The sequence below is a fragment of the Stegodyphus dumicola genome, chromosome 2 (genome assembly GCF_044657685.1).
Source record: "Stegodyphus dumicola isolate Sdum_Otavi_A_Nest chromosome 2, ASM4465768v1".
In the NCBI taxonomy this organism is placed as follows: domain Eukaryota; kingdom Metazoa; phylum Arthropoda; class Arachnida; order Araneae; family Eresidae; genus Stegodyphus; species Stegodyphus dumicola.
The window spans coordinates 155,936,801-155,963,192 of record NC_140769.1 but is presented as its reverse complement, the minus strand read 5'-3'; the positions used below and the strand labels follow the sequence as shown (position 1 = coordinate 155,963,192).

Below are 26,392 nucleotides of genomic sequence, written 5' to 3'. Positions count from 1 at the left end.
TAATTATTCACAGGAAGTCCCTAACCAAAGAAAATGCCTTACAAGGGTTTATTATAAAACAAGTTTTTATTATAATAAATATTTTTATTTTAATACTAATAATAATTATACAAACAAATATTTAAGTTCATTATAGTGAATAAGAATACTGGATATTGATGTTTGTTCTGGATTTGTCGCTATCAGCCAAACAAGTTAGCGGCGCTTGGTGTCTTTATACTTTTCCCCATGTTAATCCAAGCCAATTTTATTTTGAAAATTTTTCAAGAAGGTATTTTCTTAAACAGATAGTCCAGGACTATTTTAACAACTGTAAAAAATAATCTATGAATATTTTTCGTTATACGAAAACACGAGCAAAATGATTTTATCTGCAAAAACATATGCACCAGCACTGCTTATCGGCCGCCGTTAACTTTATCGTTCTTATTCTTTGCAGTACTTTTTTCTTTTTTTTCAAAGAAATTTTTGTCAGTAAAATGCACTATTTATAATCTGCCATTTTATTTTGTTCTTCTGTTATGTAAATAACCAACTTAAAATACATATTTCGTAAGCTGAAAGCCCAATAGAGCGCGAGCGGTAAGATAGTTGAGCATGGTAAATCCTAGCAGTTGCAAGGGGGTGTATCGTGAATTACCAGCCTCTTTCCCTCAAAAAGTCTCTTCTTTTAGGCAAGTAACCCCTGTCTACTGTACCATAATCAAAAATCGTAAGTTTAGAAACCTTTTATCCTAGACGAAGTGAGTTGATGATAATAAATTTTCTCTTTGATGTATGGAGTTAGCATCCTCGTTTGTTTCTTTCTATTCAAAACCGTTTAACGCATGTTACCTTATTATTAAAAAGGGTTCAAATTGGTTTTTAGCTTAAACATTATTTTCAGTATTAAACATAACACCAATTAAGTCAATAGTATTCAATTTTAATCGTAGAAATAATCATAAATATAATGTACACAAAAGCTGCAGTAAAATAAATTTATATGAAATTTTATATCATAAAATTTAGATTAGAATTGTTCACAGCACTTGAAGATCATGTGCCTAAAAGGAGTTGCGTCTTGTAAAGGATGTTTAAAGGAAAGAATTCATATTACGTTCACATGAGGGAAAACCAAGAAACCTCCCCTGCAATAAACCCATTTGCCGAGATTTGAATTCCTTCAAATTACCAGTCTATAGCAAGCTCACCGATCTTAGCGCTCAGGGGTCACTCATATTTAAAAAATTGCTTATGTGTTATAAGAAAAGAGGAATAGAAAAATGTAATAAGAGAACAATAATTTAATTCACTTAAAAGAGCATCTTTTTCTTTTTTTTTCTTTTTTTTTTTTATGTACAGAAGATAGAAATGTGTTTTCAGCTGAGTTCATTCATCAGAGAAAAACTTTGCATATAAAGCTGTTTTTTGAAATGTGTCACTATACAAGTAATACAAATTCAGCATAGAAATTTTTTTATCACATGCACCCAAACGCACGCATTACCCTTTCCTGGATTTGAAGAACTCGCAAAGAGAGTAGAAATATTAAAAAATTTTATTGTCTGACTGATTGCTTTGGGAACAAGTAGTCTTTCAGTCACTCAAGCTCCGACGCATTTAAATGCGAACGGTTCTCAGAAACTATACGAGCAAACAGGGCCAGCGGGTTTAGTTACATTACATTACAAAGCAGAAGATAAAATTAGTGTCCACTATGTTAGAGAGAAGGCCTTTTGGTGGTGAAATCTGTCAATGCCTACATCAAGGGTTGGGCTGTTATCAGTTGATCTACGTCCGTAAAGAAATACCACAGAAACATGTGTTCAAAAAGACCAGTTTTATACTTCTAATACTTTCGGTCTGACAGCAAGATTAAAAAAAAATAAGTTGTTTTCAATATAGGGAAGAAAAAAGTAATAATCTAATTTAAATTGTTTTTCACAAATCAAGTAGGAAGATAAAATATTTTCTTAATATATATATATATATATATATATATCCTCAGATTATTTTACGAGTAATGCTTTTCAAGTTACGAAAATCTCACTTAAGTGCATGTATTTTCAAATCAGATTTATTTAATGTATATAAATTTACTAAACTATTTGTTGTGATCACACTTTTTACGTTATATGCATTTATTTTAGTTTTGCAATGTGTGTGTTTTATTTTGGTATATGCATTTATTAGCCTTTGTTATCAAATTTTGTCCAATTATTTGAATATGGCAAAGGAAACAGGATCTTGTTTGTCTAAGGATAGACAAGTCGCCATGGTGGGCTTTTTAAGTCAAACTTACTCATATCCATGTGACACATGGGAAAACTATGAAACCCAACCATGCAGACAGCTTGTTCGTTTGGGTTTTCGTGCAGGTGGAACTAATAGTAATCAGCAGTCTTAGCCAGGTGGGTCATTGGTGGGGTCCAATAGAATTTGAAAACCTGATAAATCGTATTTAATAAACATAATATTAGTAAACAAACCAGATTTATAAAACAAAAATAAAATGCTTATATCGGACATAACTAAATCTCGATATAACACATAATTACGCTGATAAAGTGGAGTGTTATATCACTGAATTCAAATACTAAAAGGAATATACATTAATTCCATATATAGAAAAATTGTAGCAAATTTTGCTGGGAATGTCTGTTGGCAAAATCCTTATTATATACATCCTTATTTTTAATTCATCTCATATCTCGTATTTTTACTCTTACCTCAAAACACACTTAATTTACAAATAACTTTATCTTTTATTTAAATTTAATAACTTTGTTTCCTTATAGAAATTTCTGTTGATCTTTTCAGTTATAGGATAACACGCGCAAAACAATTTTCTCTACGCAAATATATGCGCTAGTAAGAAAATGCACTTCGACAGCAACTCATTTCGATAATGGTAAAATTTTTCTAAACATAAGAAATTTGTTACTTAAATTCATTTTTTCATTAAACAAAAAACAAAACATGAGACATTATTAAAAATGTTTCATTGACATTTCATATTCTGAAAACAAGAACATTGCTATAAAATCAAAGACAAAAAAGGAACAGCATATTTCATTTAACGGGGACCAACTTTGACGCATAAACTTTTAAACACAAAATATTTTAAACATGCTATTCTGTATTTGTTTGATTTATTTGATTAAGGCAAAGCACTCGAGGGTTATTTACATAAGGGAAAGGATGCCTTAGTGGAGGACTTTCTTATAGGAACCGGCTTGTGTACAGGCTACACATGAGAAAGACACGACAGCATCCATGTAGCTAGCACTTTCGCCGACCTTCGAACCCCGAATAGAACTACCAGTATTCCATTGTGAGCTAGCTTAGATAACGGAAAAGATTAAAATCTCATAACAGACGCAAAATGATAGCCTGTATAATACGAAGTTATTGCCATTTCAATAACATAAAATGACTCGCGATATTGTATTTTATTTTATTTAGCTCATGACAAAATAAACGAGGACTATTTGGTAGTTTAACCTTGATTCAGACCCCTGTTAACTGGCTCACCACATCTGCGTTTTCGTGAATTAATCTATATGTAACACCGGTAAGAGATAGTTTCCCGTAGAAAGTCTTTCACGAAAGCATACCTCTTTAGACAGATCGCCCTTTGCGAGCTATGTCATTAATCTAACAATCCAAACGTATTCCCAAGCAAGGACTCGTATTCAGAGCATGTCTTCATGAAGGACTTTTTAAATGAGGTTGGCTTATGTTCGCGTTAAATATAGGCAGCAAAAATCCACGCAAACTGCCATGTAGCCAGCCCATTTGCCGGAATTTAAACTCGCTTCAAAGTCCCAGTTTCTACTAGGTCGCTGTGGATTTTTGTTGTATCTTTATAAAAAATCTTTGCAAAAGCCTCGAGGGCTATCTGCCTAAAAGGAGGGATGCTATTGTGGAGGACTTTCTAAAGGATACTGGCTCGTATACACGTTACATGTGGGGAAAATCACGAAAACGCCTTTGCAGTTAGCCTGTTCGAGGATTTGAACCTCAGACCAAATTACTAATGTTCAGCGACGTTTACTGATGTGCCGCTGGTAGGCCACAATTATTGAGAACCAACAGATTAAGTTAGGAATTTAATAGCTTTCATTAGTAGTGCTGCTAGCATTGGCATTTGGAGAGGTTATTTTCTAACGAAATTCTTTAAATGTAATTAATTTGATTCGTTAGCTAACTGTTCCTCTGACTAATTTTTGTGATCATTATATACCTTCCATACATTAACTGTTTTACTTAACTTACAATCCATTAATTTTAAGCGATTTTATACCGGTAGATTTCTTTCCAAAAACATTCCAAGAAATGCATATTTCCCCCCTAGATTTAAAAACTAATTTGTATTTCAAATCTTAATAATACAATTTTTAAAAACAAATATTTCTAGAAATTCCTTCGGCATATGAATTTATTCGATTTAATTGAAGTTTTCGAGTAGAATTTACTTTCGACATCCAAGAAATTTTTATATGTCAGTTCGTGTTCATAAGGAACACTCAGCCACATATACGAGAACAAAAATCAGGCATGCTGAAAGCACAGTTTTCATATTTCAAAGTGTAATACGAAGGCAAACAGGATAGATGTTTACAGCATTATATATTTTTTCCCTCTTCTTGACGAATCAGAAATTGTAATCAACTTTTAATACAAAAATAAAATATTTAATTGTATAATATATGATTTATTAAAAATACGTCTTACGTTACAATTATTATTTTTTCCTGTTTCTTCTAAATTTCAGTAATGTACTGTAACAACGAGCGATTCTGTTTGACTTTCGTTTGTATAAATAACTGCAAGGCAAACTGTTGTAAAACGATTTATCTTCATTTACAAGCCATTTACAAGCTTGCAGTCGTCAGAAAGATAATACACACCTGCTGTCTGACAGGGATACTTCCCTCTCAGAACTCTTCTGTAAAGTGTTCTTTTCAGACTTCACACCTTATTAAAAGCTTTGTGTCAACTGACTGCCACCTGCAGAAAGGTAGGGGAAAGAGGACCAGATCGCATCTAAACACGTCTTAAGCAATTTTGGTGGAATTTGGGCTTCATGTAAACATATCTAAAGCATTTTTAAAGTAAACTGAAAATGTTTATACACATCTTAAGCAGTTAAAGAGTTAAAATCTCCTTCTAAAGTGGGGAGATCTCAATTTCTGAAGACTGGAAAAAAAAAAAAAATTGGAAAAAGAAATAACTGGATGCACTTTTGAATTGGTGTTATTGCTTCCATCCCTAGAGAGGCAGAAAAGAACTGTTTACTTGGTTCGTACAGTCCTTAAAAGTCCTTAATTTCGGCCAAAATCGGCAGAAAGTCCTTAATTTTAATCATCGGAAATAGCCGTCTGTTTTTACGACTGCCATTTTGAGTGTGATTAGCATTTTGGAGGAATATTTTTGGTGATTCAACTGACAGATATGGTTATCTTTTAAATGGGTGAATGGGTTATAATTCGTTCCTATTTCTAATATAAATCGTGGGATTTTCGAGTTTTATAGTGCAGCATAAGTATTTTGAAATGATTTCATTTTTTTCTAATGAAGAGCTCTTAAACAACTTTTGGCTTTTCGCAATATGAATTCTTTTATTAAAAAACTCTGAATTCGGCGACTTATCAGCATTTTGGCGATTTTAAGATCAGTTTCTGTAGAAAATTTTTAATTTCGAGATCTGGGAATTTTTCGACATTTTTTTAAACATTGTAACATGGATAATTTTCATTAAAATAGTGGTAAAATATTGAAATTATGTTTAAAAAGTAACATTAAAATAAAAAGTTTTTAATTTTCGCTGTCATATTATATATAAAGTTTCATTTTGGCCACTTATTATACAATATTTTGAATCTGCAAAATAAGCAATGTATACGAAACAATTAACAAAACAATTTTAGCAAAAGCAAAATAGCTGTGTAAATAATTTAAAATGTCTTTTTAAATTTTTTGATGGTAAGAGTTTTTCCAATGTAATTGTCACAGAGTATTCAAAATTATCAGAATATTCAGTTTTCTCTATAAAATTAATTTTACATCTTTTCCCTCTGATATTTTTTCTCAAAATATTTCTGGCTTTTTACAGTTTCAGAATTTTTCTTTAGGATTTTATGCAGCTTAGAAAGTTTAGAAGGATTTGAAGGCAAAATTTATAGACCCAAGATTCTAGAAAATTACAGAAAAATGTCTCCATGCTATTAACACGTAACGAATGTATTTTGCAGAAAGTTTACAATGTATTCCTTACTTTTTGGAGAAGGTCTGGAAGAACAAAGAAAACAATATTTGAATGTTTTATTTCTGATACTAGAATCATTTTCTTAACACGTTTATCTTCCCTTTATTTTCTCTAATTTTCACTAGACGCAGACATGGAAAATATCAAAAATGCTTTTATTCTTATCAGAAGGACAGGCATTATAGAAAGAAATTTTTTCTTAGTAAAGAAATTGAAAACTGACAATTTAAATGATTCATATTATATGTCTGAATGCATCATACACAGGGCTGGCGCTAGGCATTTTCCCACCTGATGCAATCTCTGCGGATCCTAAATTCTGCTTCCAATACCTGCTCTAAATTCTAAAAGTTTTGCCATTTCTAGATTTTGTTGCTTGGTGTGTCACTAAGTTCTAAAAATTCTGCCACACCGTCTTTGTAACCAGCCCTTACGATATATATTTCATATTGCTTCTGAATGTTCATATTACTAAAGATATAAATTTAGCAGCTTTTTCTATGCTTTCTAAATTTAGTGTTTTTAGAATAACAGAAATCTTTAATTTAAATTCTAAAATGAAAAGGAAACGTGCTGAAGAAAGACTCTTCAAAGCTATCTACTGCTATTAGTATGTACAGTTATTATCATGTAAATTACCCAGTTGTTTATAATTTCAGCCTTTACTATAATTTCCCATTTCTGTTTTCTCGCCAGAATGCAATTCGCTTAGGTAGTTTTTAAACTGAGATGTATGGAGTGTAAGACAGAGTGTGTTTCTGTTCTCCATATACTTGCTACATTAGTTCCTGTCCAAAATGAGACATAAAACAATCAACATAAAGCTAACTATTAATTTACAAGTAAAACAACAATCTTAATAAGTCTAAAGGCCCGTCCACACGAGTACGCTCGAAACGTAGCTGACAAACGCGCTTTTACGTTATCAGCGTAAAAGCGTCCAAACAAGTACGCTTGCAAAGAGTGCGTTTAACCAATAGAGTTATTTTGCGCAAAAATCACGTGACACTGTAATATAGCGTCAACAGAGCTGTATCTTATTACTTCGCTGTTCTTCTGTATGTTTGCGGCAAGTTGTCCGAATCAGATGATTTTTTTTATAGCTGAAACTTTACTATTAAGTGCAATTATTAAGCAGAGGCAAAACCACAAAAAAATGGCAAGAATGGGTCCGAAAGATTTATTTAGAACGACCTGTTCAATGAGATTTTTTTTTTTTTTTTTTTTTTTTTTTTTACTGCCTTGTTTGCGAAAGGAATATACGGAATTATTAAATTCCTACTATTAGCTCACACTCTCCCTATATCTTGAAATTTTCAGTACATAAAATGCTTTTTATTCATCCACTCAAATTCAAATACAATTTTTTAAACTTGTAGTGAATGACACTTGATGTTAATACAGCTTTTTCACATATTGAAATTTTTTAAATTTTTAATTTAAAAAATTTTTGTTTGTATTTTTATTTATTTATTTATTTTTGTATTTTTTAAATTTTTCTTTATGGACCTAAGTAGGAATTTTTTTTTTTGTACATTACTTGTTTTTTAATTACTTCAGGATGAGTATCGACCAGTTTGACAGACTTGCAGATTCTATATTGTATGAAAATTAGGATTTATAAAATTGGTTTGGAATACAGTATATAAAGAGAATTAAATTACTTAATTCTCTTTACGTACACCATCCACCATATAATAAAACCAACTTCATATTTTTTTAACTCCCTCTCCCTTGGCCTTTTTTCTTTTTATTTATTTTTGAATTTAGAATGAGGTTCAAACTTTGGACAGTTTATGAGAAATTATGTGCATGAGAAATTATGATAAGAACTCGGTCGGGAACAATCTTAATAAGTCTAAAGGCCCGTCCACACGAGTACGCTCGAAACGTAGCTGACAAACGCGCTTTTACGTTACCAGCGTAAAAGCGTCCAAACAAGTACGCTTGCAAAGAGTGCGTTTAACCAATAGAGTTATTTTGCGCAAAAATCACGTGACACTGTAATATAGCGTCAACAGAGCTGTATCTTATTACTTCGCTGTTCTTCTGTATGTTTGCGGCAAGTTGTCCGAATCAGATGATTTTTTTTATAGCTGAAACTTTACTATTAAGTGCAATTATTAAGCAGAGGCAAAACCACAAAAAAATGGCAAGAATGGGTCCGAAAGATTTATTTAGAACGACCTGTTCAATGAGATTTTTTTTTTTTTTTTTTTTTTTTTTTTTACTGCCTTGTTTGCGAAAGGAATATACGGAATTATTAAATTCCTACTATTAGCTCACACTCTCCCTATATCTTGTTGAAATTTTCAGTACATAAAATGCTTTTTATTCATCCACTCAAGTTCAAATACAATTTTTTAAACTTGTAGTGAATGACACTTGATGTTAATACAGCTTTTTCACATATTGAAATTTTTTAAATTTTTAATTTAAAAAATTTTTGTTTGTATTTTTATTTATTTATTTTTGTATTTTTTAAATTTTTCTTTATGGACCTAAGTAGGAATTTTTTTTTTTGTACATTACTTGTTTTTTAATTACTTCAGGATGAGTATCGACCAGTTTGACAGACTTGCAGATTCTATATTGTATGAAAATTAGGATTTATAAAATTGGTTTGGAATACAGTATATAAAGAGAATTAAATTACTTAATTCTCTTTATGTACACCATCCACCATATAATAAAACCAACTTCATATTTTTTTAACTCCCTCTCCCTTGGCCTTTTTTCTTTTTATTTATTTTTGAATTTAGAATGAGGTTCAAACTTTGGACAGTTTATGAGAAATTATGTGCATGAGAAATTATGATAAGAACTCGGTCGGCTATTGGCTATACGCACGCGTCGTGGGCAAAAAAGCTGAACAGGAGCGTACTCAGTTTTACGTCTTCTGCGTCCCGCGAATTTACGCCGGTCCTTAAAAGTCCTTAATTTTCGTGTGCAGAAAAGCGTACGAACCCTGTGTTTAATGTAATCCATACTTGTAGATTTTTTTTCTTACCGATTTATTGAAACCATTTCTTCTACAGTTGCAGCCATTTTCTCCCCTTGAATATTTCTTAGCGATTTCGCTGCTGGGAAATGGTTTTCTAAATAAAGCTGTATCATGGTCCAGTGGATTCAGTGTCAGGTTATGCTTCAGTAAAAAGGCACAAAATAGACATTCTGCTTTAATAGCTTTATGGTTCTTTATTTTCTCAGAAAAATTTAATTTTTATATTTCGCGTTGACTGTGTGTGTGTGCACTTGTTGAAGTATATTGGCCATTCCGTCATGCAAAATCGAACAATCATAGTGATAAATAATATCATCACAAATATATTGCACTTCTTTGATAAAATAACAGGAGAGCCATTGGTGTACAATGTTGGAAAAGTACACAATAATTTTGCATTTTTCACAGACATAATGATACTCTTCTTACATTTCTGAATCAGGACCCGATAACAGAATATGGATGTACACGCGCATGTATATGTAATAAAAACAAAGTCAGAAGTAACTGAAGAGCAAGAATTTCGATACAGTCAAAAGTCTTTAATCCGGACTCGTCGGGACTTTGGCGATTCTGGATTATCGATTTTTCTGGATTATAGATCATCAGTTTAAATCTGGTAAGATCGCATGCAGAAATCATAAAATTAAAAATATGAAACCATAATTTATAAAATGTTGAGCAATTATGATCTAAAGGGTATCAAAATTTACAAAAAAAGAAGCTTAATATTTATTTGTTTACTTTATTAAACATTTCTTTCAACACGCGCATGCGTAAAGCATACATTAGGCATAGTCGAAATTAGAAAATTGCAACCAGAAAACTATTTGATTTGTATTCGTGATATTTATAATGAGGAGGAATTTGATTTAAATCATATCAAAGACCGAGTAGATTGAGATGAAATACAACATTTAGTAAGGAATTATAAGCCGACTAAAATAAAAACATCTGCCCTGAAGATAACCATAGTGCTGACAGATCAACTTCCAGTTCATCGCTCTCCGCAATGTCCCCCCCCCCCCCCCCCGTGCAGAGCAGCGTGAAATTGATAAACAGATTTCGGAACGGTTAGATAAACAAAGGATATGCCTTTATCCACTTTTTTGTAGCAATTCCACTTTTTGTTTGATGGACATCGAAACATACTTTCGTTTTGTAGATCCTTTGGGAGCTCCAGCATCCGAAATTCTATTTGACATAATCGAAAGTTCTTACTTTTATAAAATTGCTCTTACAGTCTGCAAAAAATAATAAGCCGGATCCAATTAGAAGATTAAGAAACAACGCAATCATCAACATTAACTGTAATAGATAATTAGATAATTTTAGCTTATACCGTCCGTTATTAAACGCACACGCGAAAACGTATTCTACGCTTGCGCAGACACATATGCAAGTTGTAAAGTCTTGCGCGCATGCGCAGAAAGATTTTAGCTTTGAGGTCCGGATTATAGATCATTCCGCATTATGGGTGTCCAAATTAACGACTTTTGACTATAGTGTAGAAATGTTGATCCATAATAACTAAAAAATTAGAGGCAAAGGCGATTAAATCTTCAGTTTTATTTTCAGCAACATGTTGTAGCTACACGCAAGTTGACACATTAAATGTGCGTGTTCTAAACGGCTTACATTTTTTATAACTTTGTAGCAAGATAGCAGTCTAGCTAGGCCAAAGCATAGAAAGAAAGTGTGAAATGTTCAGAATGAAATCTTAAGTCAACTGTGCTAGTTTTGATTCTCAAAGCATTTTGATTGTATAGTTACTATTGCTGTAAAATTACTTTTGGCTGGTTGAGTTTTAGTTCCATTTACATCATCATAATTACGTAAGAACCATGACATAGAATAGTCTTGAAATGACGCAGTGCAGAGTGGTTGCTATTTTGTAGAATAGAGAAGGGAAATTAATTTACGCTGCTAATTTAATCTTTTACATATTCTTTATTTTTCTTACATATTATCCCCTTCAAGAAGAGAAAGGCGTAGCGACAGAGAAGTCTTTTTAAAGAAAAAGCGCTAAAGCACTAGCAAATGAAAAAACATAAATCATAAAATTTTGATCCTGTAAAGTATAATTTATAAACATCAATTTTTTAAAATAAATTTTTAATTTTTAGAGTCCTTTTGAATTTTTCAGCATTTTGGTCCCAAAGTCTTTGTTAGCGGATGGAAAGTAGACACAAACTTTCGTTATTGCGTTTATTAGACTGTGTGAAGAACAAGTTCGTACAATAGATATACAAGTAGTTCGGCGCTCGCAGGCGCCCTCTTGCAGGGAACAAAATCAAAATTTACATAAGGCGCGAACATGCCGCCCACCTTGAAATACTATTTCAACATTTAGTGGTTAAAATTCAGTAAATTTAAAACACAATACAATATTAAAATTATGATATAATACTTAATTTATAATACATGAATTAAACTCAAATTGGTAATGGACACAATTTTGTAATATTTCTTTTAACCATGCCATCTGAAGTCTTAATAGTCACAACCCTAACAACACTATCAAGACCAGGATGTAACTGAGTAATTCTACCCATTTTCCATTTAGTTGGAGGTAAGTTATCCTCCTTTATGAGACACAGATCATTAACTTGAAGATTTTTAGTTGGCAAAAGCCATTTTGGTCTTTGTTGTAATCGACACAGATATTCTTTGTGCCAACGCTTCCAAAATTGTTGAACCATTTTTTGAATATGTTGCCATCTGGTGAGATGGGAAACTTCAATGTAATTTGGTTCAGGAATGCTTGTTAATGATCTACCAATAAGAAAATGACCAGGCGTTAATGCTGACAAGTCATTTGGATCATTAGACAAACTTGTTAAAGGTCGCGAATTAAGACAAGCTTCTATTTGTTTGAGAAATGTTTCAAATTCTTCATATGTCAATCTCGCCTCACCAACTACTCGTTTTAAATGGTATTTTGTTGATTTTATGCCAGCTTCCCAGAGTCCACCCATATGTGGCGCACCTGAAACGTTTAGATGCCATTTAATGCCATTATCAACCAAATATCTGCTAACATTTTGGTTATAAGTTGCAGACCTAGCAAGCCTTTCAAATTCCATCAGTTTGCGTTTTGCTCCAACAAAATTGGAACCACAATCGCTATATATATCACTGCTTTTGCCTCTGCAGGAAATGAACCTCTTAAGAGCTGCAATAAAAGCATCTGCTGAAAGATCAGTCACTAATTCTAGGTGAATAGCTCTTGTCGTAAAACAAACAAATAGAGCTATATATGCCTTGAATGACCTAGAGCCTCGACCCTTATTTGCTTTAATTTGAAAAGGACCTGCGTAATCCACTCCACAGCGCAAAAACGCAGGAGCAGGCGAAACGCGACTAGACGGCAAATCGCTCATCAATTGATTAGTGACAGATGCTCTAATTTTGCAACACTTTATACATTTCCTAACTAAATCTCTGATAACAGCTCTACCATTTATGATCCAATATTGTTCTTGAATGCAAGATTGCATAAGTTGTGGACCTGCATGCAAAAGTCTTTCATGGTAATGTCTAACAATGAGATGAGTTAAAATGTGCTTCTTTGGAAGCAAAATTGGATGCCTAAAACCATATGCAAGGTTTGCATGTCGCAAGCGACCGCCCACCCTGAGAATACCTAAATTATCTAAAAATGGATTCAAAGATAAAATTTTGCTTGTACCAGATAATGATTGATTTCTGCCTAAAGTGTTAATTTCATTCTTAAATTCAACATATTGCATTAATTTAATTAACACATGCATAGCTTTAGTTAATTCACTTGTTTTTAAATCCACTTACCTGATCTTCTGAATTTTTACAGTTATTTACAAACCTCAGACATAATGCTACAACACGTTTAAGTTTAGTGAGAGAGGAATATTTATAAAATAAATCATGAGCGTCTGTCAAGTGACTGGCAGCAGTTGTAGACTCTAAAGCACATCTTTGCTCTGGCACAGAATCATTCAGTAGTGGTGCAGATAATGCTTGCTGAAAAGGAAATAAATTATACAATAAATCTGGACCACGTAACCACAATGAAGTAACCAGTGCAGATGATGACACACCACACGTTGCAAGATCAGCAGGATTAGCATTTCCACTCACATGATGCCACTGGACAGGAGAGGATAAAGTCTGGATTTTTGCTACTCTGTTGGCGACGAAGGTCTTCCATCGGCTTGTATGAGATCTTATCCAGGCTAATACAATAGTGGAATCAGTATGAAAATAAACTTGCAATATAGGAGTATTTAAAGCCCTACAGGTGAAATCCATTAATTTAGTCAACAGTAATGCTCCACAAAGTTCCAATCGGGGAAGTGATATGGTTTTTAGTGGTGCAACTCTTGTTTTGGCTATCACTAACTGAACATTAATTTGTCCAGTATCTAACACAGAACGATAATAAATTGCAGCGGCGTAGGCCTTCTCTGAGGCGTCACAAAACCCGTGCAGTTGAAACTGGTTATCTGATTCAACCAACAAGAATCGTGAAATTTTGATACTTTTAATAAATATCAAATCTTCTGTAAGTTGTTTCCACTCACATTCAATATCTGGAGGAACCTTTTCATCCCACTGAAACTGATGTTTCCACAATCTTTGCATAATCAATTTATACCGAACCGTGATCGGTGCCAACCATCCAAGAGGGTCAAAGGTCTTTGCGATTATTGAAAGTAATGTTCGTTTGGTTAAGACTTCAGGATATGATGAATTGACTTTGAATAAAAACATATCTGAAGCTGGATGCCACAGGATACCTAACTTTTTTACAGTATCATCATTGTCTATGTTCAAAGAAACATTTGATAAGCACAAATCTGGATTAATTGAATTCAAGACTTCTTTGCTGTTAGAAGCCCATTTTCTTAGAATAAATCCTGCACGTGACAGCATCTGATTCAATTGCATTTGTAATTTTATAGACACAATGTTCGTTATTGCGTTTATTAGACTGTGTGAAGAACAAGTTCGTACAATAGATATATAAGTAGTTCGGTGCTCGCAGGCGCCCTCTTGCAGGGAACAAAATCAAAATTTACATAAGGCGTGAAGTCTTTTTGTTTGAGAGTTCACATAATCATAATTTTTCAAGGAAGGTTCTTGCTATCAGAGAATATCGCAAAATAAACTTTTACATAATTATTACTTATAATTAAATGTAATGCACATAAATATGGTAAAAGTATATTTTAGGGTACCCCTTGGCGATTTTTGGCAGTACATGGATACCGAGTTTGTGCAATTCTTTGATTTGTTATTTTGGCTTATAGACCAGCAATTTTCATAAAAGCCAGTTTACACCTGGTAAAGCAGATCATAGCGAGCTGCTCGTTAAGGGGAGATGAGTCAGCGCTTCCGTTTCTACTTTGAACATGTTGAAAAATCTATCTGGGCAGTTACTTCGAGCAGCGTTCTCAGAGACATCGTGACAGTGGACAGTGAGCTGTATAATGTCGAAAACGCAGAGATGGAGCGATAGCCAAACCATGGCATTTTTTAATGCATACGAATTTTATGAAGTGTTATGGACCACTTCATTAATAAGTTGCATACTTCTATAATTATGTGAGCTTATATGCATTTTTCTACAAGCATCCCTACATGAGGATGTAATAAATACAGTCAAAAGTCGTTAATTCGGACACCCATAATCCGGAATGATCTATAATCCGGACCTCAAAGCTACAAACTTTCTGCGCATGCGTCGCGTTCACGCATGCGCACAGGCGTTTAATAGTGCGCGTAAGACCTTTACGTCTGCGAATATGTTTGTGCGCATGCGCGTTTAATGTGTGACGGACGGGATAGGCTAAGCTAAAAATTCAGTTAATGTTGCAGATTGCGTTGTTCCTTAATCTTCGAATTGGATCCGGCTTATTATTTTTTGCAGACTGTTAGAGCAATTTCATGAAAGTAAGCTTGAACTTTCGATTATGTCAAATAGAATTTCCGATATATATTTACTAATATGTAATTTGTATCTACAAAGCGAAAGTATGTTTTGAAATCCGAAATCTGTTTATCAATTTCACGTGGGGGATTGGAAGTTGATCTGTCAACACTATCCTTATCTTCAGAGCAGATGTTTTTATTTTATTTGGCTTATAATTCCTTACTAAGTCTAGTATTTCATACTCTGTCTTTGATATGATTTAAATCACTCCTCATTATAATTCACTTGGGATAGTGAAGAAAGTGACCCAGAGGTTATTGAAAACGAAAACATTTCGATTGACAAATTATAGTGGGTATTCTCAACACAGCAATTATAGGAGTTGAAGAGCGGAACTTTGTAACTAAACAGGAAATTATGTCTGTTTAATAGAATTAAAGAGAAAGTATTATCACATGAAACGAAGCAACTTACATTGAAAGAAATGTTTAATAAAGTAAACAAATAAATATTAAGCTTTTTCTTTTTGTAAATTTTGATACCCTTTAGTTCATAATTGTTCTTTATTTCATAAATTACGGTTTCATATTTTTAATTTTGTAATTTCTGCATGCCATCTTACCAGATTTAAACTGATGATCTGTAATCCGGAAAAATCGATAATCCGGAATCGCCGAAGTCCCGACGAGTCCGGATTAACGACTTTTGACTGTATATGATATAAACTATAAAAATGGAATTATGAAAAAAATATGTAGATCTATTTTATTGGGGATATTTAAATTTGTTGCTTTGTGTAAAAAAACATTCTGATCTATAATTTGTTACAATTCAGCTTGGATGTGAAATACAGTACAAGTACTTAAGGTGTATTGAGGTTTATACAAATTATGCTTAATGAATCCTAATTTTCTTAAACTATCCTTTTCAGCATTTTAAATGTAAAGTATAATCACTATATTTAATCATTATTAATATTTGTTGATATCACTGTATATATTATTTGTGTGTTGTCCAGAAACACAATTTCAGTAGGATCCAAAAATAATTTGCGATAAATATCTTCCTGTTGGAACTATGTCATAATATATATTCTTTTACCTGTGATAATATATGTAATGCTTCCAAGTTTTTTGCTACTTCTTATTTATTTAAGATTTTCTGAATGATTAGGTAGACATTATACAGTCTATTTCTGTTGTGTTAATGGTAGCTTTGAATAAATATTATGTTTGTTAATTTTGCATTTTGCTCTAGAAGTAATACAGTTCCAGTCAGAACTGTGCATAATTAATTACATGCACAGAAAGCTACTGATTCTGGAAGAATAAATATATTCTTTCTATTAATAAATAATAAAGCACATTATTACTTTTACATTATTTTGTAAATGATTAATTAGCTGTAAATAAACAGTTATATATAGTAGAAAAACTTTGCTATTTTGAATTTCAATAACTACAGTTGACTAAATAACTTCCCTCAATAAACTGAATTTCTTTGAAATCGATTAATGAATATATTTTGAAAGTGAATACATTTCAATTATGCTTACAGAATATATTTTAAGTGAGTGTATCTGAAATACAATAAAGTTTTTGTAACTTTGACATCACCAAAGAGTCAGGTACCCATTTCTTTTCCTTCCCCCCCAAGAACAGAAATTAATTTGTTTGAAACTGCTTCACAGACTTCAAGCACTGCAGCTGCCAGGTCTGTATCCATTTTGTAAACACAGAGGGGAGTTAGTTGTCAGTCCACTCTTAATTGGTATAAACAATCTATCAGAGTACAGGTCTGTTCCTTCAGTTCCACAGGCCTGGAGGAGAGGCTCTGTACCAGCTGCTGGAACAGATGTAAACTGGCCTTAAGTATCTAGAAAGAAACCAAGTGCTTTCAGATGCCAAAAATAACTTTTTTTGTATTCAGCCAAACTACATAAAAATTGGGAGATATTTTAAGAATAAGAGAAAATTGGGAGAAATATGTTGCAAATCGGGTTGGCAGGAGTGGTCAGAAATTAAAAGTTTCCCACCTAAATTGAAACAGCTGGCAACTCTTGAGTAAGGTTTTAAATCCAGACGATATAATTTTGTCTTTGAGGCATACTTAAGTTGTTAGCGCTGAATTTTTTTCTCCAGAATTTTGGTGAATTTCACCTGAATTTAAGGTGATAAATGTGCTTTATTATTTTGCAACTAATCTAAAATCTGGAAATTTCTGAAATCCTGAGTCCGTGAAGTCTCCTCCTCATTCCAAATTTCAGACTTTTAGTCTATTTCTTTGTCCTCAACCTTTGTATTTTAAAAATTACTGTTTATCAAATCAAAGAACATTGAACTGCTTATTTGCATAAACATTTTTCTGTGTAACTGTAAAATCTAGTGTTTTATAAAACCATGTAGAAAAATATAAAAATTTCAGAATGCATTTTTTATAGGAACTGGAATGGCATATGCATTTGTTGATTATGAAGATAAGAGGGATGCTGAGGTAAGAATGAGTTTTGTTGAATGTTTTGAGTAATTTGCATGCAATTTTTGAGGATTTTTTAACCTGTTTCTTTTTAGGAGTTATATTTAAATACTAAGTTAATGCAATTTAAATTTTTTAAAGTAAATTTGATAGGTATTCATGTTCTAGGTAACATAATTTCCATAATTTTATTATGTTAAATGTGCATAAGATTTTGGCTTCCCTGTTGACAAACCTTGAAAAGTTATGAATAGTTTTATTTTACTGTATACTTTAAAAATTTCATAGATTTTAGTGAATATGTAATTGGTAAAGTAAGATTCATTTTTTTCAACTGTATTTTAGTTTTATAGTGACTCATGTTAATTGTGTTTTGACACGGTTCAAATTAGAGGAATGTGTGGAGCTGCCAGACATCTGCTACTGCTAGACTGGACAGATTGACTTGATGTTGACGTCTAAGCTAAGCAGTCAGAATTGCTACTGAATTTTGGTTTTTCATCCACTGAGCCTAGGGAGTAGACATGGAAAGACTAGAATGTTTGTCCAGACTTAGAACTGACTCTGACTCTATGCCTTACAAGACATGCTGATGATGTGTATGTGCAGAGTAAATTTTTTCAGAATTTTGAGCACTTTCTTTTGGGCATGGCATTTTTCTGTAATGTCATGGACTCCAGGTAATTCCAATTCTTCAGGATAAAATCGGTAACTTTAAATTATCTATTAAATAGGCAGCATAGTCACATTTCCTTTAAGGGTTTTTAGAGCAATTTATTATTTTTTTTAATACAGGTTTATATAATTAAGTTGTACATTACAGATTGAATTGCAGCAAAATTTTCTCTCACATGCATAAAACGTAATGCAAAGGTATCTCCAGGGATTAACCATATTTTGCAACTACTGTGCTGAAAATATTGGAAAAATCACATTTGATTCTTTTATTTATGTTCTGCAAACTCTATCACTAGAGGTACTGATTAATCTCTTAACATATCTCTTGCAAACGTAGCAGAAGTATAAGGCAATTATATTAGTTCTGTTTATTGAGGTCTGTGCTTTTCTAAGCACATGTGTTTTATCAGAATTACATGAGATTGTTATTATCAGAATCTTAGTTGTTTAATTTTGGGGCAGTAGGTTTATAGCTTATATTTTTGATTTTCTAAGCACATGTGTTTTATCAGAATTACATGAGATTGTTATTATCAGAATCTTAGTTGTTTAATTTTGGGGCAGTAGGTTTATAGCTTATATTTTTGATTTTCTAAAAAAATTCCGTTAAAGAAAAAATATAACCAGGTTCCAGTGATACATTTCATTAATGTATGCTAGTGTATATTTTTATGGTTATATAATTTGACACACAAGGCTGATGCTGGGGAGTAGTGTGATTAATATTCCTAAATATGTAATGGCTTTGTTAGTTTAAAATTTAAGTGGGCTGATAAAATTTAAAATTAGTAAAATATAAAAAGTAAAAAAAGCAAATATATATTAGCTGCTAAATTTTTCACACAAAAGTATGTGGTAAAAGTTAAAAAGTGGGGCTAATTCACTATTTAAAGTATTAAACGAATGTCAGTTTTGGTACTTGTTGCAATTTTGTTTATCATGACAAGCATGAGATGTTTCTTTTAGGAAGTTAAGGGTTTTCAGTGCTTTGATGCAGTTGTTGTGGAAGATAATTGATGTATGAAAGCAAAACTACTTAATTTTTTGTTGGATTTGAAATTTTTTGCTTGCAGAACACTCGTAATTTGGTCTTGTATGTATTAAAGAACATTTTAATAGGTTTTACATCATTTGTGTGTTAAAATATTAACTTAATAAGTGGTATAAATTCTTTTCAAAATGTATATTTCAAGTATTTTCCCATTTTTTATAAAAAAAAATTTCGTAAATTACACTTATATTTCTGCATAGGGACTGATTTCTTTGCTGTTTCACTTAATTTCCAAAAAGCAAATTTCAAACAAAGCATTGACTGATTATCATCTTTATAGTTTTCCCATGAAAACTGAAAAAAGTCATTCATTTTGAAAAATTGAAGGCTTGAATGCAGAACAGGATTTTAATTTCATTATGGATGTTAGCTCAATTGATGGAAAAAAATAAACTGGAAAATTTGATGAAAAAAATAAAGTAGATGTGACTTGTTGGATCTTATCGACTTGCTGCTGGAAAAAGGAAGATAAGCCATCATCTGAGGAATTTGATGTTTCGGTGAAAAAATAACTTTCAAGGACAAAATAGATTTCCTGGAGTTATATCAGCACCATGAATGTTATGAAGATATTTATTGTGTATTATGTCATTTTTGAAAGTATTGAAGAAATTTTGAAGATACAAGATTTTTAGTTTTGGTGGGATATATTTGTGAAATGCCTGAAGAAATTTGATACTGTATTAATAGCGGACATATGGCGTCAGTGCTGGAATATCCTTGAAAAACATTCAGCTCTTGAGAAGTGATAGAACATTTGTAATGTTTCTGCATAGAGGTCATCAATTTATAGTTGAAAAAATGTTAGGTTAGTTCATTCCACATGTTACATATTTTTTTTGTTTTATATAATGTCAAAAATTAATTTGTTTAAGCAGTAATAAATAATTGAGCGAGAGAAGCATGCTATAACAGTATATTAGGAAATTTTCTGTGCAATAAAAATGACTAGTATTTACTTTTTCAGTTTTTTTTTTTTGTGTGTGTTTAAAAATAACTTGGGTTATGACATAATAGGATGCAATCAAGTACGAAAATGGACGTGATCTTCGTGGGCAGACAATTGTGGTAGAATGGGCAAGAGGTCCTTCAAGTCGTCCTCCAATGCGCAGCAGGGTATGTAATTTTGTTTGAATTCTTCCGGACTGTACTTTTTTCCTTGTATGTATATCATGTATCATTGTTTGAAGAAACACATACATATTTTAATGTATTTCTAGTTTTTCTATTTCAGTACATTGAATGTTAGTAATGGATGGACACCCATAAAAGTGTTTTTTGAAACTGAGATGGTGTCGGTACAATGCAAGCCTACAGTACAGTTATCACCTTCTACCATTTGGAAGACTGTTAGGCTTTTTTAAATATCAATAGGGGTCTTTGTATCTTTTTTCTTGTATCAAGGTAAACAGCTTTGTTGGTTAAAGGTGATGTGGTGTGTTTTCATTAGGCATTTCAGTCATTTCAAAGATATTCAGTTGGATTATAATCAGAATTTTGGAGTGGGTAGTCATCCATTCAGTCAAAACTCAGCATCTGTCTGTTACTACTATACTTTGCAGTAAAGATAGCTGAAATCATCACCAACTGTAATGTCAGTTATGAAAGGTTACCCATGCTCTTTGGTATTCAATTATGTGAATATTTAAAAAAAATTATTTACACATCACTGAATGAGCTATTTCTGAAGTTGTAAATGCATTGATAGTCATGCAAGGATAAAAGCAAAAATATATTAAATTATTTGAAAGTACCAATGCCGAAGTAAAGAAAAATTAAGAATTGGAACTTTTCGTTATGAAAAATATCAGAAGCGGGGCAGACAAAAGGAAAATTCCGGATATTGGACATTCGAACTTTGTACTGTACTTACTTCTCTTTTAGGCTTAAAATGTTATTACAAAAGTAAAGTTGATTGTATAGATAGTATAGATAACTGCTTTTATTTATTCAATTCTTGTTTGCTGATAGGTGCTTAATTTTTTTTCTCTCGATTACCTTTAAAAGGTATTATATGACTCCTCTGTTTTCATGTAAGGAAATGTATTTGAGCTGTTCTCATTGGATATTGATATGTCTAGGTGTAATTCGACTTATGTCACAATGGGTGTCCAGTCATTAATGTAGTATGTATTATCACTGTGGCATGATAGGAATTTTAATTATAAATTATGTATAAGAAAAGTAAGGATGCTGACAGGTTTATGCATTTTTATATACATTTTAAAAACTTTCTTGTAATGTTGCTTAATATATTCATTTTAAGTACTGAAATCTAATATAAATTTTTTTCAGACAACTGCTGAATGTTATAGATGTCATCGTCATGGACATTGGGCAAGGGATTGTCCAGAATTAGAACGAGATCGTTATAAGGCCAGGCGTTATTCTCGTTCCAGATCTCGATCTCGAAGACATAGGTAAGATTTTTCTCCCAGAAGTCTGTGCGGTACAGCAGACTGTATGAGAGTAAAAGTATGATTCATAAAATATGTTATATTTTGGTTGTTGCTATATCATTGCTGCCAATTTTCTGGTTTTTTATTTGTAGCCTTTACTAAGGAAAATATTCCCTGAAATAAATGACATTTATTGAAGTAAAGAAACTTAATTTGTGCAAAATGCGTTACTCCGTCCCTTGTGGATTACCTTTTTTTGCTAAATTTTATATGGTCTGTATTCCTGTAATTTACTTTCGACTTTTGTAGAATTTTTTATGAAGATTCAATTAACCTTTTGAGGCCGGGGCTTTGGTAGCAGTAAAAGCTACCAAAGGATGGGGAAACTTGAACCGAATGCTTCCCCCCCCCCTTTAAGAAATTACCTCCTATTTGCAACAAAGATTATTGTGTGTACTTTAATGGATTCTCAGAGGGGTGCATCTATGTTGCAAAAGGAAGACCTTTGAAAGAGATAAGTCGTTAAAACCCTAGGGACATCAAATTTGACATTTCACCCCACTTTTCAGCCTGGAAAATGGGGGAAGAAGACATGGCCACTAAAGTGGACAACCCCGTCTTTTCAAAGAGAGGACGACTCTATGGCCACTATAACGGCCATCCCGTTTTCAAAAGATTAATGTTTAATCATTTAATATTTGTATTGAATTTTGTTTTCCATCAATAAATGATAGAATAATGTTTTCACACAACAGCATGCATTAATTATGCATTTCATTTTCATTGGATTTAAATTACTTTGATAAATAAGTTTTATTTTTCTGCTCAGGATTTTTCTCAATAAAATAGTGCAAGCAAATTGTAAAATAAAATTTACCAAAAGACCTTGAATTTAAAAAGTTGATTAATTATTAATATATTTTAATTCAGAATCATTATACAAGTAAATCAGTAATTATAATTCTGCATTTAAAAAGTGAATGTAGGGTCCCTTTAAAATTATGTTCCCTCACAGCATGGAAAAAAAAAAAAAAACCTTCCAAGTATTGCTGAATTTTCAGTGCTCTCTGTAACTGTTGTATAGGACATTTAGTTCATCACTCATCTCTTAATATGAAAAATGTTATATATTGCTAAGATATGCCTTCATACCATTTGAGGGCTGTATGTATTTCAGTCATCATTTGAGAATAATAATTTTTATTATCTTAAAGTGTTTAAAACTAAAATTTGGCATTACAGTACAAAGTATAATTATCACATGTAATTTAATAGCATTTTTAATATCTCGTGTAAATTTAGGTATTGAGCTGTTTGAATGTCTTAAGTAAAACATCTGCATAGAAGTTGGCTTCAGAAGATATATTTTTGCATTGCTTTGTATTTCCATCTGATTTTCATTTGAATTTTCTCTGAAAATTGTACAAAATCAAACTTCTCATCTCATAATGTTTATGCATATGCAGAGTTGCCAGCTCTCCCGATTTTCGACCGCTTTCCCGCCAACCCGATTTACAATACATTTTCCCCGACTTTTCTTATTTTTAAAATTTCTGACTATTTTTATGGAACTTGGCTTAATACTTTATTATATGAACAAAACAAAACAAAACAAAAAAAAAAAATTTGGACGTCCGAAAGCAATTGAATTTTCCGTATATTATATCTAAAACAAAACCTTGCAAATCAGATGAGAACTTCTGCTTTGCATTATTATATGTAACGTATTATTATATGAACGTATTATGCAGAATGTGAGTGAGAGCATATACATATACAGAAACGTCGTTCTCCAGTTCTCCAATGGGCATCAAGCTCCACTGCATGTCATCTGGAATATATTAGCCAGTGAGCACAAAGCAAGCTGTTATTTGGATGTTCTTTAGTTATTTCGTTCATCTTGTCCTGAGTTGTGCGAGTACATGTGCCTTCAAGATATGTCTGCGAGAAAGGTGATATACTCGTGTACATTTCAAAAATCATACACAGTTGTCTTTCCTTCCAATATTTCCTCAAGGAAATGTAATAAATTTGCGATGTGTACCATCTGTCGTTGCGATTTTTTGATTTCGCTTGGTGGATGGACAGATGTTCTCAAACATATGCATACACATAAACACAAGGACAACATGAGTTGTTTTGAAAAAGATGAAAAATTTTTCTTTGGAAACAAAGGACCAAAAAGTTATTAATGCAGAATGTCTGTTTTGCCTTTTTACTGGAGCACAACCTGCCACTGAATGCATCAAATCACGTTGCAGCCTTTTAGAAAAGTGTTTCCCCGATAGTGAAATCGCTAAGAAATACTCAAGTGCAAGAACTAAAAACAGTTGCAATTGTTAAAGAAATGGGTTTGAAAAATAAATCTTCACTTTTTGATTGCATTAAAACAGCTCCGTTCTGCCTCTCTACAGATGGAAGCAATAATACCGATTCAAAACTGTATCCAATTGTTTTTTTTTTTTTTTTTAAATCCAGAGCCTTCAGAAATTGAGTGCAGTTTACTTTCTGTCTTCACTTTAGAAGGACATTCGACAGGCTTTAATATAGCACAGCTAATAATTAAAAACTTTAAAAGAAAATGCAGTCCCTCTGGATAATTGCTTAGCACTTGGTGCCTATAATGAACCAGTATTGGTAGGCTTGGGAAGACTGGTGTTGCAGACATCTTAAAAAAGGAAAATTCAGATTTGCAGATTATGAGGTGCACCTGTCACCTCTTAAATTTAGCAGCTGAAAAAGGGGCAGCTTCTTTACCAATAAATGTGGATGAACACATTGTTGATATTTATTATTATCTCGAGTTCTGAAAGGAAGGAAAAATTGAAACAGTTCCAACAGTTGTATAGCAGCAGTTTACAGTTAGAAAACTTGGATGAAGTTCTAAAATTAGCTAGGATTGACACATAGTGGAGTTTATTGGAAAACTGAAAGGTGCTTATGGAATTTTAAAATATAGTTAAATGTCTATAATTATGTTGGCCATCTTGACAGTTCCCCGTAGTAATGCAGAGTGTGAGAGGATTTTCAGTGTTGTGAAAATGAGGTCTAAATTTAGATCTAATATTAGTGATGACAGATTAGAAAGACTTTCATTAGCGAAATCAGGCCTACGTGGCAATTGCTACGAACAAAATTATGAAGCTAACGAAAGCAAAATCTGCCACTGTTCATAACATTTGTTTGAAAACTGATTAAAAGTACATATATATATATATATTTTGGTTAAACGATGCAAGTAATAAAAGTGTTTTTTATATGCAAGTTATTTTTGTGCTGCTTGCATTTAAGAATTAGTTACTATTTAAAGTTAATTCATTATTAAAAACTATTTGTTATCATTTAAAAAGTCTTTTTAACATTGTGAAAAATCTCCTCATTTCTTAATCTGATTTTTTAGTGTCGTAGGTTGGCAAGTATGCATATGCATTAACACAAATTTGCTCTTAATTTGGTGAATTTTTGGTGTAAGAAGAGGAAGGATGGCTAGTTTTAAAAAATATATTTCATGCATATTTTACATTTTAATTAGTATTTATTCCCTAAAACCAGCTTACAGATGGGTTTGCTCCTTCTATTTTGCTGGAAGTTTTTACTGCACACACTTTGAAAATAAATTTGAAGCAGCTGTTTCTTTTAAGTGATTTCATATTGGAATCTGTTTGTGCAGAAAATGTATAGTAATTTATTCCACTGTAGGCAGATCTCGCATTTGGATTTAACCCTCGTATCCCAGATAGAAATTTTGCTGCCTTTGTCGATGCTGTTAACCCTGTTTTACCCCCCTTACTGACCATGAGTTAAGCTGTATTTCATTTCCTTTTGTGGAACAAGTTAGTACAGGGTTTATACTGCCCTTAAAAATACTTAGGCCTTAGTTTTTTTTTTTTTAATGATTATTTTTTTTTTGGTGGTCTTTAACCACTTGCGCTACGACTAAACTTCACGGTTGTGATGCCATGTGCTATAATATAACAAGCGGTAAAGTGTCTCATTTATGCCACTCTGCATCTGCAAGTGCAATCCAGAGCTGTAACTCGAGAAATAACAATCTCGTGGTTAGGCAACGTGTGTACCACGTTATTTCCATTTTTGCACGCGGTTTGAGACAAAAGCATCTTGACGTGTGTGGCACGTCTTTAGCGCAAGTGGTTAATTTCAGCTAAAATTGGCAAAAGAATTTCCTTAATTTTACTTATCTGATATTTTTGCCTGTTTTTTATGACTCATTTTGAGTGTGAATTAATGTTTTTCAGGAATATTTTTGGCGATGCATTGACAAATATATATTTGATGGGTTAACGTTTGAATTCTTTTTTACTTAATATAATCGAGTTTTAGATGCGAGTTGCTTCAAGTTTTAGATATGAGTTGCTGCCTCGAGTGAAACATTAAGCATTTTGAAATTATATCTTTTTTGTAAAAGAAGATTTCATAAGATGCTACACCCAAAAAAAATTTCCCATTTTAAAATAAGAGTTTTATTTTATGGCATGAAATTTGTCAACTTATCAACATTTTTCATTCAGAGATTTGCAAATTTTTGGATGATTGCTTTTCAAACATTTTATTATATTTATCAATATCATTAAAATAATGTATTAAAATTATACTGAAG

General features: G+C 32.2%; 1 protein-coding gene across 1 annotated transcript in view; it reads left to right on the top strand.

Moving 5' to 3' along the window:
- LOC118179383 (uncharacterized) overlaps nt 1-26,392 on the top strand; it is a 70,181-nt gene that overhangs the window by 5,518 nt on the left and 38,271 nt on the right. The window contains exons 2-4 of the mRNA XM_085811358.1: nt 17,612-17,664; nt 20,393-20,491; nt 21,671-21,795. Of these exons, the coding sequence (XP_085667484.1) occupies nt 17,612-17,664; nt 20,393-20,491; nt 21,671-21,795 (277 nt within the window). The remainder of the gene's footprint in view (nt 1-17,611; nt 17,665-20,392; nt 20,492-21,670; nt 21,796-26,392) is intronic.